The 17,137-nt window shown below is 45.2% G+C and overlaps 1 protein-coding gene across 3 annotated transcripts in view; it reads left to right on the top strand.

The window, feature by feature from the left end:
• LOC113570092 (low-density lipoprotein receptor-related protein 8) overlaps positions 1-17,137 on the top strand; it is a 54,164-nt gene that overhangs the window by 29,956 nt on the left and 7,071 nt on the right. For all 3 annotated transcript variants that reach the window (XR_004777143.2, XM_035536487.2, XM_035536486.2), the window contains exons 5-13: positions 2,335-2,727; positions 5,778-5,900; positions 6,230-6,352; positions 8,796-8,915; positions 9,278-9,403; positions 13,922-14,093; positions 15,816-16,043; positions 16,639-16,757; positions 16,873-17,012. Coding sequence is in view for 2 of the 3 variants with exons in the window: in XM_035536487.2 (XP_035392380.1) it covers positions 2,335-2,727; positions 5,778-5,900; positions 6,230-6,352; positions 8,796-8,915; positions 9,278-9,403; positions 13,922-14,093; positions 15,816-16,043; positions 16,639-16,757; positions 16,873-17,012 (1,544 nt within the window). In the remaining variant the exon portion in view is untranslated. The remainder of the gene's footprint in view (positions 1-2,334; positions 2,728-5,777; positions 5,901-6,229; positions 6,353-8,795; positions 8,916-9,277; positions 9,404-13,921; positions 14,094-15,815; positions 16,044-16,638; positions 16,758-16,872; positions 17,013-17,137) is intronic.

The raw sequence follows: 17,137 nt of genomic DNA, 5'->3' as shown, positions 1-17,137 counted from the left end.
GGTCTCTGTCACTACACAGCTGATCTATGTTTTCATTCCTCTGAACGCTTAAGCCTATGGAAACACCTCCCCTTCAGTACAGTCTCTCCACATGTCAAGCCCCTGTCCCTCTTTGAAGAGCTGATGTGAAGGCTCATGCCGTCCCACTTACCAGGCATGATGTATCCCACAACTCCTCTGTAGCCTAGCTCAGATCCCAGGACTCTGAAACCAAACTCCGGAAGCCAGGAAAAGAACTAATGAATCAAACACCTCCAGATTTTGCTAATTGCTCTTGGCTGTTATATACACGCAGTAATTCATTAGCACTATAGTGCAGTAATTCAGAGTTTGTTTTAAAAGGCAGAAAGTAAGTTTAGTAGCCACAGGCTGTATGAACTGTTCCATTATCTCTTTTGTTTATAGTGCTGGCGGGAAGTGGAGCTCTGTGATAAATTAAAAAGAGGCAGCTCATCTAAACTGAGGGAGATTAGGGGTTTGGGTAAAACACCAATTACTGCCATATGCGTTAATAGGCTTAATCTAGGCTAATCTTGCACTGTGGGTGTTTTTTATGCTAATGAAGCCTTTCATGTGACGTACATGGCTCTGGCAGCCGGGTCGAGAGCAGGCGGAGGTCTTGTTGACGTTGTAGACAGCATTTCTTAAACAACAAGTATATCCAGTTCCTCGCATCAGCTTATCCAGGAGCAATGATGGGTCAACTAAAATTCTATTTCAAAACACTTCCTAAAAAGAAGGTTTCCAGAAGCTTTCGTCTCTGATCGCTTATTGATCTCTCTTGGTGGTCCCTGGCCACATGTGATTCATTTCTGTTCTCTGTTGCCTTGTCTGTTCCAGTCAATAATGGTGGGCAGAACCGTTGTCTGCTTTCCTGGGCACCCGTCCTGACTCAAGCCCCTGATGCCTGGTAGAGGGCGACCAGGCTAGAATCTTGCAAATGGCTGCAGTAGCCCCTAGAGTGCATTAATTGCAGTGAGAGCTAGTGGTACGGCAGAGTTATGGCTCAGATCTATACGGCCTTGCAAAGGGTGGAGGGAGTTGGGGGGAAAGGAGCTGATTTATCGCTCATATAAAATGAATATCCCTGGGCTACTGTCTCAGTGGAGTCTGTGCAAGACTTCAAGGCCTAAAATACCCAGACACAACAGTTCTTATGGTCCCTTTACACTCAGTGATCATATAGGTTGATAGAGAGTAGACCATGTTGTGGTTATACTGTAATATGATAAGATTCAGTATGTATTGTGGTAAAGAATTATGTACTGTAGAAATAATATTGTTTGGAATATCATTATATTGACTAGCAATGAAACGAGTACTACAAGTTATTATTATTTTGTAATAAAATGTAACTGTACAAACTCCTGGATGAAGAGCTAAGAATTTGAGGGTTCTGTTTAGAAATAGGCTTGTGAGATTTCTGCTGTCCATAAAGGACAAATCATCTGTACAGCTATTCAGGTGTCACTGAATTGTAGCTTGACAACAAACAAATATTCCCTGTTATCCTCTTATTACCCATAGCTACATGGCAGATGCATGCTAAAATGGCAGTGTGTGAAATGTCTTGTTGTAATGACGTACTCACCTGGATTAACAGTCCGGGGCACTATAAGTCTCTGTCAGTAGACGCAAAGTCAGTGAAGTACACTGGCCCAATTGAAATATATTGTACAGCATGGGGTTAGCAAGTGTGCTTCTCTTGTTTTTTTTTTAATGACCAGTCAATAAGCAGTAGGACCAGAGATTTTTCCTGCACACTCATTTGTGTTTTCTCATTTGTGCATTTTTTGGGGGGGGCATCTAATTCTAACTACACCTTCTCCTGCTCTTCCTCCTCCTCCTTTATTCTTTTTATTTGGCATTGTCTTCTTTTTAATTGATTTGTATCAAAAGTTCCGGTACTTCTCTTGATGTGAGAATTGGTCGAGACAAAGCTGTAAAACGCCTTCCTCTTTGCCTTAGGGGTTCTCCCCGTCTCACTGCTCTTATTGCTGCCTTCATGCCATATGACACGGGTCATGAGGCTGAACCAGCTCTGAGGGCTGTCTAGTTCCCTCGAGTAGGGTCTCCGTTTTGCTGTAAATGAGTGAAATCTGTCCTTTCTCACTGCACTATGCATCTATATTATGCTAGTCTGCACAGCATTCTGCCCACAGCTGATGTTTAAAATTAGCAAGGGTCCAAACCCAAGTCAGATGGCCTAAATGGGTTTTAAGCTAATTAAGAGAAGTGGAAAGGTAGGCTTGCTTCCACGAACATAGCCATTGATTTATAGGATTGTTAAAGTCGGGCTCCCTCCATGCACTCGCATTGTTGTGTTTTTCGCAGACGCCCGGGCCTGCCCGTCTGCTGAGTTCCAGTGCCGGAACCGCAAGTGCCTGGCGCCGGCCTACGTGTGCGACGGCGACGACGACTGCGGCGACGCCAGCGACGAGGAGAAGTGCTCGCCGCCCACGTGCGGGCCGCACGAGTTCCGCTGCAACAGCTCAGAGTGTGTGCCCCAGCCCTGGACTTGCGACGGCGACCCCGATTGCTCTGATGGCTCAGACGAGTGGGTGGGGCGGTGTGGGGGCAGAGCAAGCCGGCCGGCCCCACCCCCTGGCCGCAGGCCGGAGTGCGGCGCAGGAGCATTCCATTGTGGCAGTGGGGAGTGCATCAGGCAAGCATGGAGGTGCGACAGAGATCCAGACTGCAAGGACAAGTCAGACGAACTCGACTGCCGTAAGTCCAGAGCGTAGTTCAGTGTATTACAGTGCTGAATTTATCAGATTTAACAGATCAAGGGAAATCTTCAGTGCAGCCTGTTAAGCTATTTCTGATGTAACTACTGTCTCTGAGATGACAAACAAGGAAAGCATTACACACACCCACCTCCATTAACGCCATTACTGAATCCATTCATTTAAGTGAGTACTTGTTATCAGTGAGTGTGTGGGCATGGTTGTTGGTGGGGGAGTGGATGTGAAGTTGTGAGTGAGAGACAAAAGCTTATCCCAGCACACTCCTCAGTCTGTGTGTGAGTGCGTGCATGCATGCATGTGTGCATGCGTACCTACCTATCTGAGGCTTGGCTTTGTGGATGTAGTGAGTGAGAGTGAATGGGTCTATGGATCCACCAGAGCGGTTTTCAAGGAAATCGCTGATGGCCCAGAACCCCCCAGAGGAGTGCATGTTCTGAAATGCATTTTTATATAGATACTTTTAGATTAGCTTCATCAAAGTTTATTGAAGTGTTATAGTATAGGTACATTTTATTTGACAGCTTGTCATTTACTGTCTGTTCTGATTGCTGACATTAGCTGACTCAGTGTGACAGAGAAGGTTAAGTAGATTGACATCACCTCTGTTTTTAGCAGGTTTGGTATAAAAATATAATTGGAAAACTGCACTGCATTGAACATGTTTATAAACGGGCTTAAGGCTGCACCGGGACACATCTGAGGAAATTCCAGGCCCAAAAGCCATGCCTGTTGGGCAGTGCATTGTGGGTCGTTTGCATGTGTGTCTGCCTTTGCTACGGCAACGCAGCCTTCAGAAATCTTTGCCGTGGCTTTCGTTTTCCCAAAGACACACTAGGCAGTGTACCCCTTGATCAAACGCAACCGTGCCGAAGAGCTAATGTGGGTGATTGTGCCTATCTCAAGCACTCGCGCACAGTCTGTAGCTGCGTCGGGATCCAGTGAATTATCTGAAGGACACGTCACTTATATGGCCATGGGAACGAAACAAAACCATGATGCTTATTCTGACTGTTCTGCTGCAGTTTGCAGATAACAGTTAAATGTAAGAAATCATTTTTGAATATCGGGACATTTTTTCCCTTAACCAAAAACTTGAGTTTTCTTTTATTTCATTTTAGTTCTCAAAGCTGTATAATTCTTTGGGTTTAAACAGAAATTAAACTTTGTGTTATGAATACAAATGAAAAACCAGTATAAGACAATATAAATAATTGTAAAAGCAGACATATATCTGTTTGAGTACCTCTGACTTCAACCGTTGACCTTTACAAAGCACCAGAATCTCATTGGGAAAACAGGTGACCTTGTTTACCAAACCTCTTATGCTTGACCTCAAAAAGAAGTCTAATCGAATCCAAGCACTGCCATGTTCTCTTGACGTCCGTGGGGCAACCTCCGTCCCTCTCCCACTGGTCCTGAGAGTGCAGGATTTCTGCTAGATACTACTCACCGTTTTGATAAGTGCATGCCATAACGAACAGCAAGAGCCCAAACAACCCCCACGCTCACCTCAACACTCCCCCAAAAGCAGGAAGCTACAGGGTGTTTTTTTTGTTGTTTTTTTCAACTGGGGTGTTTTATATGTCCCTGGTCGAGCAGCGGGGACCTGGCGTCTGAAAGAGGCGGGCTAAACGCTGAAAACAGGCTGCTCTGTCTCTGTCTCCATAAGGGAACACCCACAGCACTCGTGCCCCAATTCAAAACTGCTAAAAAAAACATTTGCATAATTATAATGGATCTTATGTAACCAAACAGAAAATTGATTGTGGACTCAAGGGCCAAGTGTGACGTACACACTAGTCCATGCGCAATTCGGGATGTTGTTTAATGACATCACAAATGAGGGGCAATCTGAGCACAGCTGATGAATTGGTTCCATCCTCATAGAAACTAGCCCACAGCTGAAATTTATTTACATATTATATGCACAAAACATGTAGCCCTCATCTACGTATCATTTGCATGAAATGTTCTACTTTTATGTGGTTATTGCAATATTGAGCCAGTAGAATTAAAACATTCAGACTGTGATGGTATGAAGCTGGGGAGGAAATCAGGGAAATAAAACTGTGAAAAGAAAATTGAAAAACTGAAGAATACGGTCGCGTGAGATGTGGCAGAATGAGTCCTGTAAATAGGAAGCAATAGTGAGAAATGGGTGTCATTGCTCGATTGACAGTGTGGGGCGGAGCTACAACACATGCAGCGACTGAGGGCGTGACAGTTCACATCATTAACGCGTACTCTAAGCAAGGCTAGCACTACTCACCAAAGATTAATATCCGTCTGGAACATTTTCTGTCAATACAACTGACAAGATGCATATAATAAAATGAGCACGTGTCACATTTTTCCTCATGTCCTCACATACAGCATGGGAGTGTTTGCAGATGCATCACCTTTACTTTTCCGGGTGCGGTGGGCTCCTGTGACACTCAGCAGCCCAGAAGCAATCTGATGTGAGCGAATCAGGCTTGTTTTCTATGGCGTGGTCCCGAGAATGGGGAAAGTGGGATCAACAATAGAAAAACAACTATACTCAGTAGACCTACACAAGATTTTGCAAATGCACAGTAACGCAACGTGTGTGTGTGTGTGTGTGTGTGTGTGTGTGTGTGTACAGATGGTGACATTACACGTGAGACACAGGTGAGGGCGTTGTTTGGGGTTGGTGGATAGTTGCAGCCAGAGCAGGAAGGATCCAGACTGGCATAGAATGTTTGTGACTCTCTGATCTCATGACATACAGGGATTAATGCTGTTTTTCTCCTAAGTGAGAGATATAGAGAGAAAGAGATCTAGGAAGTGTGTGTGTGTGTGTGTGTGTGTGTGTGTTATATATTGGATCACCAGCTAATGAAGTGGGTTTACTTAGCTTGATCACTGGGACATAAAAAGACCATTAAAATGCCAGTTGGATTTTCTCCTCATTTGTTTTGTCTCTGATCATCAGACAACACGCTGGACTGAGGTAAGCTCACAGTGTGCATGTATCCTTCTGTGTGCGTGTGTGTGTTTGTTCTGCTGCAGCTCTCCTAACGTGCCGTCCGGATGAGTTCCAGTGTGGTGACGGCTCCTGCATCCATGGCATGAAGCAATGCAACAAAGCCTTCGACTGTCTCGACAGGAGCGATGAGGCTGGCTGTGTCAATGGTGTGTGTGCGTGCATGCATATGTTTGACCACCTGCATTGACTGAGTTCTATCGACCCATGCAGTGTTTACTCAGCTTGCTGTTGGGGTGAAATTAAGTATGACAGAGCATTGCACCTACCCACAGTACAGCTCCACGTGGGCCAGCATGGAACGTGGCCATGGAGGTTGCTAGCCACATCTGGGATGCTTCCCCCAAACAAATCGCCAAACCTTTCATGTCTAGCCCTTAATTCAGAAATAAAAAAGCGAAAAACCAAAACTGGCCACCATCGCCTAGCTCAGGGTGGCAAGTGACTCCTGCCCGCCTTCCTCATGTCTGCCCCACAGCCACTAAGTGCGACGGTCCCCTGAAGTTCCTGTGCAGAAACGGCGAGTGCATCGACAGCGCCAAGGTGTGTGACGACGTCAAGGACTGCAAGGACCGATCCGACGAGCCCAAGAAGGAGTGCGGTAAGGAGGCCGGCCAGCACCTGCCGCTCGCTGGGGGGAGGAGGGTGGGTGGGTGGTGAGGGTGGAGGTTATGCCCCAGCCTCCTGTATCTAAAGCCCTTCCACAACATACCCTGCTGTTCCAAGAGAAAAGTGCTCATCTTCAGAGGCAGCGAGAGGCAGAGGGCAGAGGTTCTTTGGTGCTTTCGCTCATTCGTCTCAGCTGTCGCTACGGTGGGTCCACACGGTCCTGCCTGTCCTCTGGCATTCGTCATACATACGTACACTAGCAATGATCCTGGGCTCCCTCCAATATTAATTGCTTCCTCCCTTCTTCTCACACCCTCTCCCCTCCCTCCCTTATGCCAAGGGGCCCTGCTGCTGGCGTGAAGTACAGCTGGCTACAAGTCTGCCCCCCCCTGCCGGACATTGTTCATTTTCACGGTTTTTGTCAGGATGCCAGCACCTCCTAATAAACATGGTGCTGTTGACAGAACACCTGCCCCACAGACCCTGGGGTGAGGGTGAGAGGAGGGAGGGTGGCTGGGTAGGTGGGGAGCACTGAATGAAGAATTTGCACCAAGACGAAGACCTGGGGAATTCTCTCCTCCTGTCTCACCAGATCCCAGAGTCCATTTTGCCTCATTAAAATCATATCTGCGCAGCCCTTTTTGCACATCGTGCCGTGCTTCTAATCCCAACCCACTAGACGTCCTACCCTCAGACGACCGAGCTCCTCCAGGAACAGGCACCCACAGCGGTGAAAAGCACGATAAAGCTCCCGTAGTGGTCTCTCCGAGCTCTGCACTAATGCTGCTCACATTTCAAAGAGAGCGCGTGCTTTCGGAGCACAGGCGTTAAGAAGGGAGCGGCAGATTAGCCGAAAGTCAGACCTTTGGGAATGCAAATTGTTTAAAAGGAACTTGGAATGACACATGGAAACCTGGCATGAGTAAAAAAAAAAAACATTTGCAAACTCTGCCCCAACAGTCGTGAAGTAACACACACCCAGTTGATTGCGCTGCTGCGCCCTGATCCAGCCACAGGGGGTGCTCAGTCCTGTTTGCAGAGAGCTGACGTCTTGCGGGGTTTAGCTGCAGCATTAATCTGCCACACCTGCTCCAGTGCTTCTGCAGCCCTGGATTACACAGATCACACTATTTACATTTACATTTTACATGCTCAGCATTTGGTGCTAATGCTCACATCCAGAGGGACTTTCATATATTTGTCGCTATGACAGTATGTGTCCTCCATGGGAATGAGCTTAGAGTTAGAACTTGACTCTGCTTCAAAGGGTTCAATCCACCTTTTGATTTTCAATCCACCTTTTGAACAACAAAGCGGTGAGGTGTGTTGATTCCCTCTCAGTCATGAACAGAGCTACACGTTTCTGAAGAAATGTGGAGTAGCGAAGTTGCTTTGGAATTTGAAAGCATTTAAGAAGCTGTTTGACCTGAAAATGCAGATACAGAGTGTGTTAAGTTCATGTTAATGTGACTTTAAAAAAATAGTGTTCAGTGCTTTAACCTAAAACTATGTGATGTTTGTGTGCTGGTAGCAATAACAGTCTACTGCCTATAGATTTTTTAAATTTATTTATTCATTTATTTTAATTTAAAACTGTGTTCACAAAGGCTGAAGTTCATACAGCTCTGGAAAAAGATTAAAAAGATTAAAAAATAATCTCTTTATGTACAGCTTCCATTCCAGTGTTGAATTCCAACATGGGCAGTGAGGTTCTATTGAGATATTAATGAGGTGATTGCTTGAACCAAATCTTATTTAATGATCAATGTGAACAACTAGAGGAGAGCATGCTAAGATGCATACATGAATGAAAATTGGGTTTATTCCATGAAATTCCAATTTTTTAACTCTTCCTAAATCAATACATTAGTATTGTGCTATGTAAAAATAAATATGATCGTGTATTATTTGCATTATTTGAAGTCTAAAAACACGGCATCTTTATTTATCATTTTCTGCAAATACCTTCTTTAAATGACAATTATTTTAATTTGGAATTTGGAAAAAAATGTTAATACCTTGTGGAGTGAAACAAATGTTCATTTTACTATACACGCATCATGTGAATAGCAAAAACAGAGAACCAGTAATTTTGCAGTGGTCTCTAAATTTTTCCTTTTTCCAGAACTGTATATAATTTTATCAATAGGACAAATCTTCTAGATCTAAGGAAGATCTTTCAGACCTAAGACACAGAAACATTTGAGTAAATAATATGGAACTGCTGGCACTAGGAAGACTTTCCAGCTTTGTGATCATGATTTCAGGAGTATGCTGACTTTTCACAGCGAGGAAAGAATGTCCATGGCTCTCTGTGAAGGGTCTGACACTATAGAGCTTTGGCCAGAAACTTTAAGAAATAAGGTGGAGAAAATCCATCGTGATCAGAGATCTTAGTATTTCAATGACATACATACCCCCTCTTTTTCTCATAGGTTTGAATGAATGCATACTAAACAATGGAGGCTGTTCCCATATTTGCGTGGACCGGCCCATCAGTTTTGAGTGCAAATGTCCTGCTGGATACAAACTCCTGGATAAAAGAACATGTGGTGGTGAGAGCAGAATTAACCCTGATTAAAGCACTGCCCCTGCAGTTCTGCTTATATAAGATTATATATGATGTGTTGTTGCTCCTGGTCACAAATCTGCCATAAAATCACTTGTTGGGACTCTGAGAATTGGGTTCAGTGATTAAAAAAAATCTCTATAAACGGCACCCTGCCAAGTTTAACAAATTGCTGTTAAAATAACATCAAAATACCTTTGAATGATCGATAGCATATAATGAGTCCTGAGCATATGATTTCTACTGAGATTCTTTAATGCAGTGCTTCTGAGCACCTGTGATTTTGTTAGTAAAATTCGCTGTTCCTGATTGATCTTTAGCCTTATCGGCCTGAGTCTCTCTCAACAGACATCGATGAATGTGAGAACCCAGATGCCTGCAGTCAGATCTGTGTCAACCTCAAAGGGGACTTCAAGTGCGAATGCCACCGGGGCTACGACATGGACCCAGTGAGCAAGACCTGTAAGGCAGAAGGTAGGAGACTCTGGCCAGACGTCACTGAGCAGTGGAACCAGCTCAGAACCCCTGGAGCTCTGTTTCCTGGCCGGAGCAAGATCTGTCCTTTCAGAGCAGCTCTCACGTTCTTGGGCTGAGACCGATTGGAGTTGGTATTTGTGGAAGTGTTGCAGATCTCTGCACTACGAGCCAAACAATTCAGGTTTTTGGACAGGCCGAGTGTACAGGTTGCGCTGAAGCAGCCTTTAGAGATATTCCCCAGGGTGCTCCAAGGAAGCCTGTGTCTTGCACAACTAGAACTTTTTCCAAACAGTGGAAGAGGTAGTGAGTAAGCCACACCTCTACTGTGTAGTATTATAGTGTGAAGAACCATTTCCTTTCACCTAAACTTGTCTACATGGGCAGAATGTGGAAGTAGGGAACACACATAAGCCATTGTAATTTGATGGATCTCAAGTTACAATAAACAATAAATTTAGCAGGAAGTATGGTGTGTGTGTGTGTGCGTGCGTGCATAAAAAGCTCACACTTTCCTGCACACTCTCTCTCTCACACACACACACACACACACACACACACACACACACATATATGTGCTAGAGAAAGAAATGTTTTTGGTTCACATGACTTTCATGAGTTTTTCAAAGGGAGGTTTTTGGAGCAAGTGAGCCTTCATGTGGGAGGGATTGGCGCTGTGTCTTTATTCCCATGGACTTTGTGGAGCGAAGCTCATCACTGAAATTTGGGCTGTGCCTGCGGCAAAGGGCTCTTACTGTATCAGCCTGTCAGAATCCATAACTTGAACAGTCGGAGGAGTCACAGGTGCTGAGGTCCAGTGGGCGGAGTAACGGAGTCTGAGTGGAGAGCCGCGCTATGCCAGCACGGTGGAGGTGTGGCTATGTCCCCTCTGTTTCTTCTTGGCCTGTTAACTGGGGTTTCATGGACAGATGGCACACTCGGCCTTCGCCTGTGTCGCTCCGCTTCGCAGTCGCTCAGAGAAGGTGGCGCGTGGCTTGGGGCCGAATTCTCAACCCAGCATCCCTCTGGCATGTGTCCAGGTGCTTTACCACTGTTGCATCATTTAACAAGCTGTGTTCAGAATGCGCAGCCATAATCAAATAAATAAACATGGAGGAAGTCAGGACAGGCTAGGCAAGCCGTTTCCAGTAACCATCATAAACCACAATGAAATGTTCTTCTTTTGCCCTTGGTAGTTGCAGCACCTCCCCCGCCTCCGTGTCATGCCTCCTGATGACACAGGATGAAGGCTGACACAAAGTGGGCACACAGCTACACGCAGCTAGCTATCTTTTCAAACTGATAACTACACAACACAGGCAGATCCACCTGGCTCAGGTGCCCAGCATTGTCAAGCAGACCTCCAAGTTTGGACAGGACATTGAGTTGTAAGAGAGCATTAAAATCAAAATCAAATAATTGATGGTGGCTGAAATCATTAATGGTGCTAGTGGTGTTAGTGGTGGTGAGCTCTGGGCCCTGGATATATAAATGGATTGATGAATTTTTCAATGTTCTGATCAAAATATTTATTAGCATAATATTTGCATATTTTTTAATATTGAGGGAGGCTGTGCCCCTCCATACTGAAGTGAGATTAGTAGCATCTTGATTGGTTTAGCTCTTTTTTTTTGGGACTGTGGTGGAGGGCAAGTCAACCACGCAAATCTCAAGTCAGTACTGCCTAAATTCCATCAACATGTGAACTTTGCAACGAGAGGAGCGAACGCGCTGGATCTCGTTTACACAAACATTTCCTGCGCGTACCAGGCAGAGCCCCACCCCCACCTCGGATACTCTGATCACATGTCTGTAATGTTGATTCCTGCATATAGACCGATCGTCAGATGCTCGAAATCGCTCTGAAGCAGGTGAGAACCTGGCCAGCAGGAGCCATCTCTGCTCTTCAGGACTGTTTTGAGCAGGCAACTTGGATCACGTTCAAGGAGGCTGCTACTGACGGTGGCACTGTTAACCTGGAAGAGTATACAGCATCAGTGACTGGCTACATCAGAAAGTGCATTGATGATGTTACTGTCTCCAAGACCATCACCACACGCCCAAACCAGAAGCCATGGATGACTGCTGAGGTGCGCATGCTACTGAGGACCCGTGACTCAGCCTTCAGAACAGGTGCCAGAGAGGCTCTCAGGAAAACAAGAGCCAAACTGTCACGTGCGATCAGGGAAGCAAAGCGTACACACACACAGAGGATCCATGGACACTTCAAAGACACTGGTGACACACGGCGCATGTGGGAGGGCATTCAGGCCATTACTAACTACAGGAAAACATCACCTTACTGTGACAGTGATGCCACCCTCCCAGATGCACTGAATGACTTCTATGCACAGTTTAAAGCGCAGAACAACGTTGCAGCAGAAAAGTCCATCCCTCTGCAAAATGACCAGGTGCTGTGCCTGATGGCGGCTGATGTGAGGCGTACTCTGCGTGGAGTTAACCCACGGAAAGCTGCTGGACCAGAAAACATCCCGGGTCGTGTGCTCAGAGAATGTGCTGACCAGCTTGCAGATGTCCTGACAGACATCTTCAATATCTCTCTGAGCTGCGACGTGGTCCCAACATGCTTCAAGACCACCAACATCGTCCCCGTGCCTAAGAAGCCCACGGTGTCGTGTCTCAACGGCTACCATCCCATCGCACTCACATCCATCATCATGAAGTGCTTCGAGAAACTCGTCATGAGACACATCAAGATCCAGCTTCCCCCTTCTCTGGACCCCTTGCAGTTCGCATACCGCTCCAACCGCTCTACAGATGATGCCATCTCTACCACACTTCATCTGGCACTCACACATCTGGATAAAAAGGACACCTACGTAAGAATGCTGTTCATAGACTTCAGTTCAGCATTCAACACCATTGTTCCTCAGCATCTGATTGAAAAGTTGAGCTTACTGGGCTTGAACACCTCCCTCTGCACCTGGATCCTGGATTTCTTGACTGGTAGACCTCAGTCAGTCCAGATTGGGAGCAGCACTTCCAACACCACCACACTGAGTACTGGTGCTCCCCAGGGCAGCGTACTCAGCCCTCTGCTGTTCACACTGCTGACTCATGACTGTGCAGCGATGCACAGTTCGAATCACATCAACAAGTTCGCTGATGACATGACCGTGGTGGGTTTCATCAACAAAGACAACGAGTCAGCATACAGAGAGGAGGTGCGGGAACTGGTGAGATGGTGTAAGATCAACAACCTGTATCTGAATGTTGACAAGACAAAAGAAATGGTTGTTGACTTCAGGAAAACAAGGCGAGATCACTCCCCGCTTGCCATCAACGGCTCCTCAGTGGAGATTGTCAAGAACATCAAGTTCCTTGGTGTTCACATAGCGGAGAACCTCACCTGGACCCTGAACACCAGTTCCATCACCAAGCGAGCCCAGCAACATCTTTACTTCCTTCGGAAGCTGAGGGAAGCCCATCTCCCATCACCCATCCTCACTACCTTCTACAGAGGTACTGTAGAAAGCATCCTGAGCAGCTGCATCATTACCTGGTTTGGGAACTGCACCGTCTTTGACCGCAAGACCCTCCAGAGAATAGTGAGTACAGCTGAGAAGATCATTGGGGTCTCTCTTCCCTCTATCACGAACATCTACATAACACGCTGCATCCGGAAAGCCACCAACGTTGTGAAAGACCCCACACACCCCTCACATGAACTGTTCACCCTTTTGCCATCTGGAAGAAGGTACTGCAGCATCCAGTCCCGCACCTCCAGACTGTGCAACAGCTTCTTCCCAGAAGCCATTAGACTCCTGAACTCTGGTTAACTCCAATTCCAATTCAGATTCCAAAATCGGCACTTTTATACATGCTTATACACAGTCACATACACACACACATATATACACACACACATACACACATACATGCATATCTATACACACACTCACACATTGTTTTGCATCGGACTAGTGCTGAAGTCAAACCTCACACAAATAAACTATGCACTTCTGTTGCAGTCTTGCACATTATCCTACTTGCTGCTAGAGTACTGTACTAAACCAGCACTGTACTCTGAACTGTTCTGGCTGCTACTGGTGACTGCTATGTTCAGTGAAGCATGTCACTGACTCCTATGCACAACACACTTTACATATTCCCAGTACTGTGTACTGCACTAAATACTCATTGTCTACTCATTTTGTATTTGTCCTGTTCTGTATTTATTATTGTTTATTTAATGTTTATTTAATGACATTTTTGCACTATATTGGACTGTTTGCACTTGTGTAGCATGTTGTCTGTTGCACTGTTGTTTTGTGTTGCACCATGGTCCTGGAGGAACATTATCTCGTTTTTGTTGTGTACTTGTATATAGCTGAAATGACAATAAAACCTCTTTGAACTTTGAACTTGAAGTCCGATCTCTTCTGGCTTTCTCATACTGGAAAACGACATCCTTGTTTCTCTGAGAACCAAAATGGAGTGAATGTTGGTAAAAAGAATAGCATTTGGCCAATGACTGTTTTGTCGTATTCCGTGTAGGCAAGAGCCCCTACCTGATGTTCACCAACCGACACGAGATCCGCCGTATCGACCTAGTGAAGCGGGACTACACGCAGGTTGTGCCCACCCAGAAGAACGCCGTGGCTATCGACGTAGACGTGGCCGCCAACCGCATGTTCTGGTGCGACCGCTTTCACCGCAGGATCTACAGGTGGTCCCCTTCACTTCTTTCTGACAGTTTTTTTGGATTTAAGTGGTTTGCTTGGAAGTAGCTGGTAGAGGGCTGGAATGATTGTACCAATGAGGTATTTGCGACTACGAACCATATTTGAGTTTTAATGGCTGCTGTGTGTACTCATCACAGTGGTATTTAGAAGAAGCCTCCTTCTTCATAAGGAAGTTCTCTCTGAAACAAAGAGGCAGAGATTGGTTTTCTTAACGAATAATTACCATAACGAATAATCACAAGACTCTTAAAGAAAAATGCCTGTTTTAACAAAATGATCTAGTTCTTCAGCTAAAGTTATTGTGGGACACTGAGATTGTCATCTAATCCTGAATCTTGCATCTTGAAAATATCATTCATCAACTCAGAAGCTCTAAGGGCCCAGTTCTACTCTAATAAGATACTGCATTTAGAAGCTCCATAAATGAGGTCAAGCCCTTATCCTGATTCCAGAACTCTGCCAACCTAACTTCAACCCCCTCCCCACCAACGCATGCGCGCACACATGCACACTAACAAATCCCCAACACTCTCCATTCCCAAAATACCAGCGATGACCTTAAAAGTCCAAGAAAGCACAGGAACTTATGTCACCCCATACCTTTCTTTCTCATTTCTTTTACTTTCTTGTAGTGTGGGTTTTATTATAGCTCACGCACTTTTGAAGCACTATCTACTGGATAAACATAGAGGTGTGAATTCTGGGCCCAAATAATTAACATAATTTACAATTTACAGCTAATTTACAAATCTCCACTCCGTTGGCCCTCCCACACTGGAAGCACTATTTACAAACAGCTTTCGCTCATACAAGCAACTTAAAGTGACTTCCCACATTCACCAATTTTCTCATATTTAAAAATAGTTTCTTGGGCATTAACAAACTTTGAGTGGTGTGGACCTGTTGTAAAGCTGTCCCCCACACCCCCCTATGTCCAGACCAATGGCTGTTGTGGCTCTCCATTTCATTAACATGAATACATTTGTTTGAATAAATCATGAATAATTATGAATGATTAATTATGTCATGATTATTCTATTTGACACTAGTATTTAACTTCTCCCAGTGCAATCAAAACAATAGTCATTCATTGCTAAGGTCTGACATGATATAGCCCATGGCCAAACTGCATATTAGCTTTCAATTAAAATTCATTTACATTATTCTATTTTCCTGTGTCTATTCCCGTGATCTTCTCCCGTATTAGTCATGTAACACTTTGGCAAGACCTTTTTGTTGTTTTTTAAAATTTGATTTCATGTAAAATAATATTTTATTTCTGTAAGCTCTGTGAAGGTACGGGCCATAAGTGACCACATGAATAACCTGAGGACCATTTGTATTTCATGAATAATTTCGTGAACCAACATGCACGTTTGCTGAATCTGACATCCGAACTTTATGGCAAAACTTTGGCATATTAAATATAAGAATATGGGGGGGAAAAGCACCCAAGTGGGTGTCTTTATCTGTAACACTAGCTGTGGCACAGAGGAGTGAGTCCCAGCTTTGGGACTATACAGAGTACATAGACCTCAGACACTATCCAGTACTCCATGTTTGAAGGAAACTCCTCCAATGCATCACTTTTTTGAGGTGAGCAGAAAACATGAGTGAGAACTGGTGAGAAACAGGCCTTTGCTGTGTGTGTGTGTGTGTGTGTGTGTGTGTGTGTGTGTGTGTGTGTTCCCCTGCTACTCCCCTAGTGCTTACATCCATGAGGCCAGTGACCCGTCACGCCACCTGACCCTGATTGGCGCCGGGCTGCACTCTCCAGAAGGCCTGGCCCTTGACTGGGTCCAGCACAACCTCTACTGGACTGACTCTGGCAGCAGGAGCATCTCTGTGGCATCAGCTGATGGAAGCAGGAGGCGGATCCTTATTGACAGCGACCTGAGCGAGCCGCGCGCCATCGCTGTGGACCCGGAGCAGGGGTGAGCTTATGTCTGCTCAGGACGAAGCCTCTCTCTCTGTGTGTCTCTCTCTCTCTCTCTCTGTCTCACGTAGAGATATTATTAACCCTTGACTTTCTAGATACATTAAAGTAACATTAAGTTACATACATTTAATATCTACATCTATAGATGTATGTATTATTCAAGTGTTGAGCCTGCAAGCCAGATAGATATGTGTTATAGATGGAGTGCAACACCAGGTCCATCAAAAAATGCATTTTAATAAGTCAGAAATAAAGCAAGAAAGATTCATGGATGCAACCAGATGATTTTACTTTCAGCATAATTAATTCCTGCTATAAAAATCGATGGACACTGTTTTATACAGCTGACACAATGGTTCCCCCAGCTGACTTGGATGTTCTGGTGAAGAGAAGGACCATTTGAAATTTGGCTGTACTCATTCACTCATGTCTATGTATGAAATTATAATATAATTGGAATTTCAAGATATGTCAAACTCATGCCCCGTTTGTTGCATTGCGTGGAGAGACAGCAAAACTGTATCAAGCATGGGGAATTTATGGTCTATGTAAGGGCTTTGTGTTCAGTGCTGATCTGAGGTTTCTAATAGGTTCATGTACTGGTCAGACTGGGGAATGAGGCCTAAGATCGAGAAGGCAGGAATGAACGGAGTAGATCGGCAGGTATTGGTGTCCGAGGGCATTGAGTGGCCCAATGGAATCACACTTGGTAAGACATTCGGGGTGGCTGTGAAGGAGACCAGTGAGTTCTATTAGTCTGTATTTCTGCTCTAGGCTATAGTGTAGTGTATTGTGTGTGCCTTTGTGTGTGTGTGTGTATGTAGACGTGGTGGGTAAGCGCTTGTACTGGGTAGACTCGAAGCTCCACCTCATCTCCAGTATTGATGTCAATGGAGCACAACGCAGGGTGGTCCTGTCCTCCACTGAGAGACTCGGGCATCCCTATGCCCTTGCAGTGTTCGAGGTAAGAGTGTGTGTTTGTGTGTTTGTGTGTGTGTGTGTGTGAGTGTGCGCGTGCCAAGAAGAACCATGTTGCTAAATATTAGCTGGTCCTCCTTCAATTAGGAGCCAGGAGTGCGGCTCTTTTTA

Source organism: Electrophorus electricus, chromosome 20, assembly GCF_041902795.1.
Source record: "Electrophorus electricus isolate QZ-2024a chromosome 20, ASM4190279v1, whole genome shotgun sequence".
Lineage (NCBI taxonomy): Eukaryota > Metazoa > Chordata > Actinopteri > Gymnotiformes > Gymnotidae > Electrophorus > Electrophorus electricus.
This window is presented reverse-complemented; position numbering and strand designations above follow the sequence as displayed.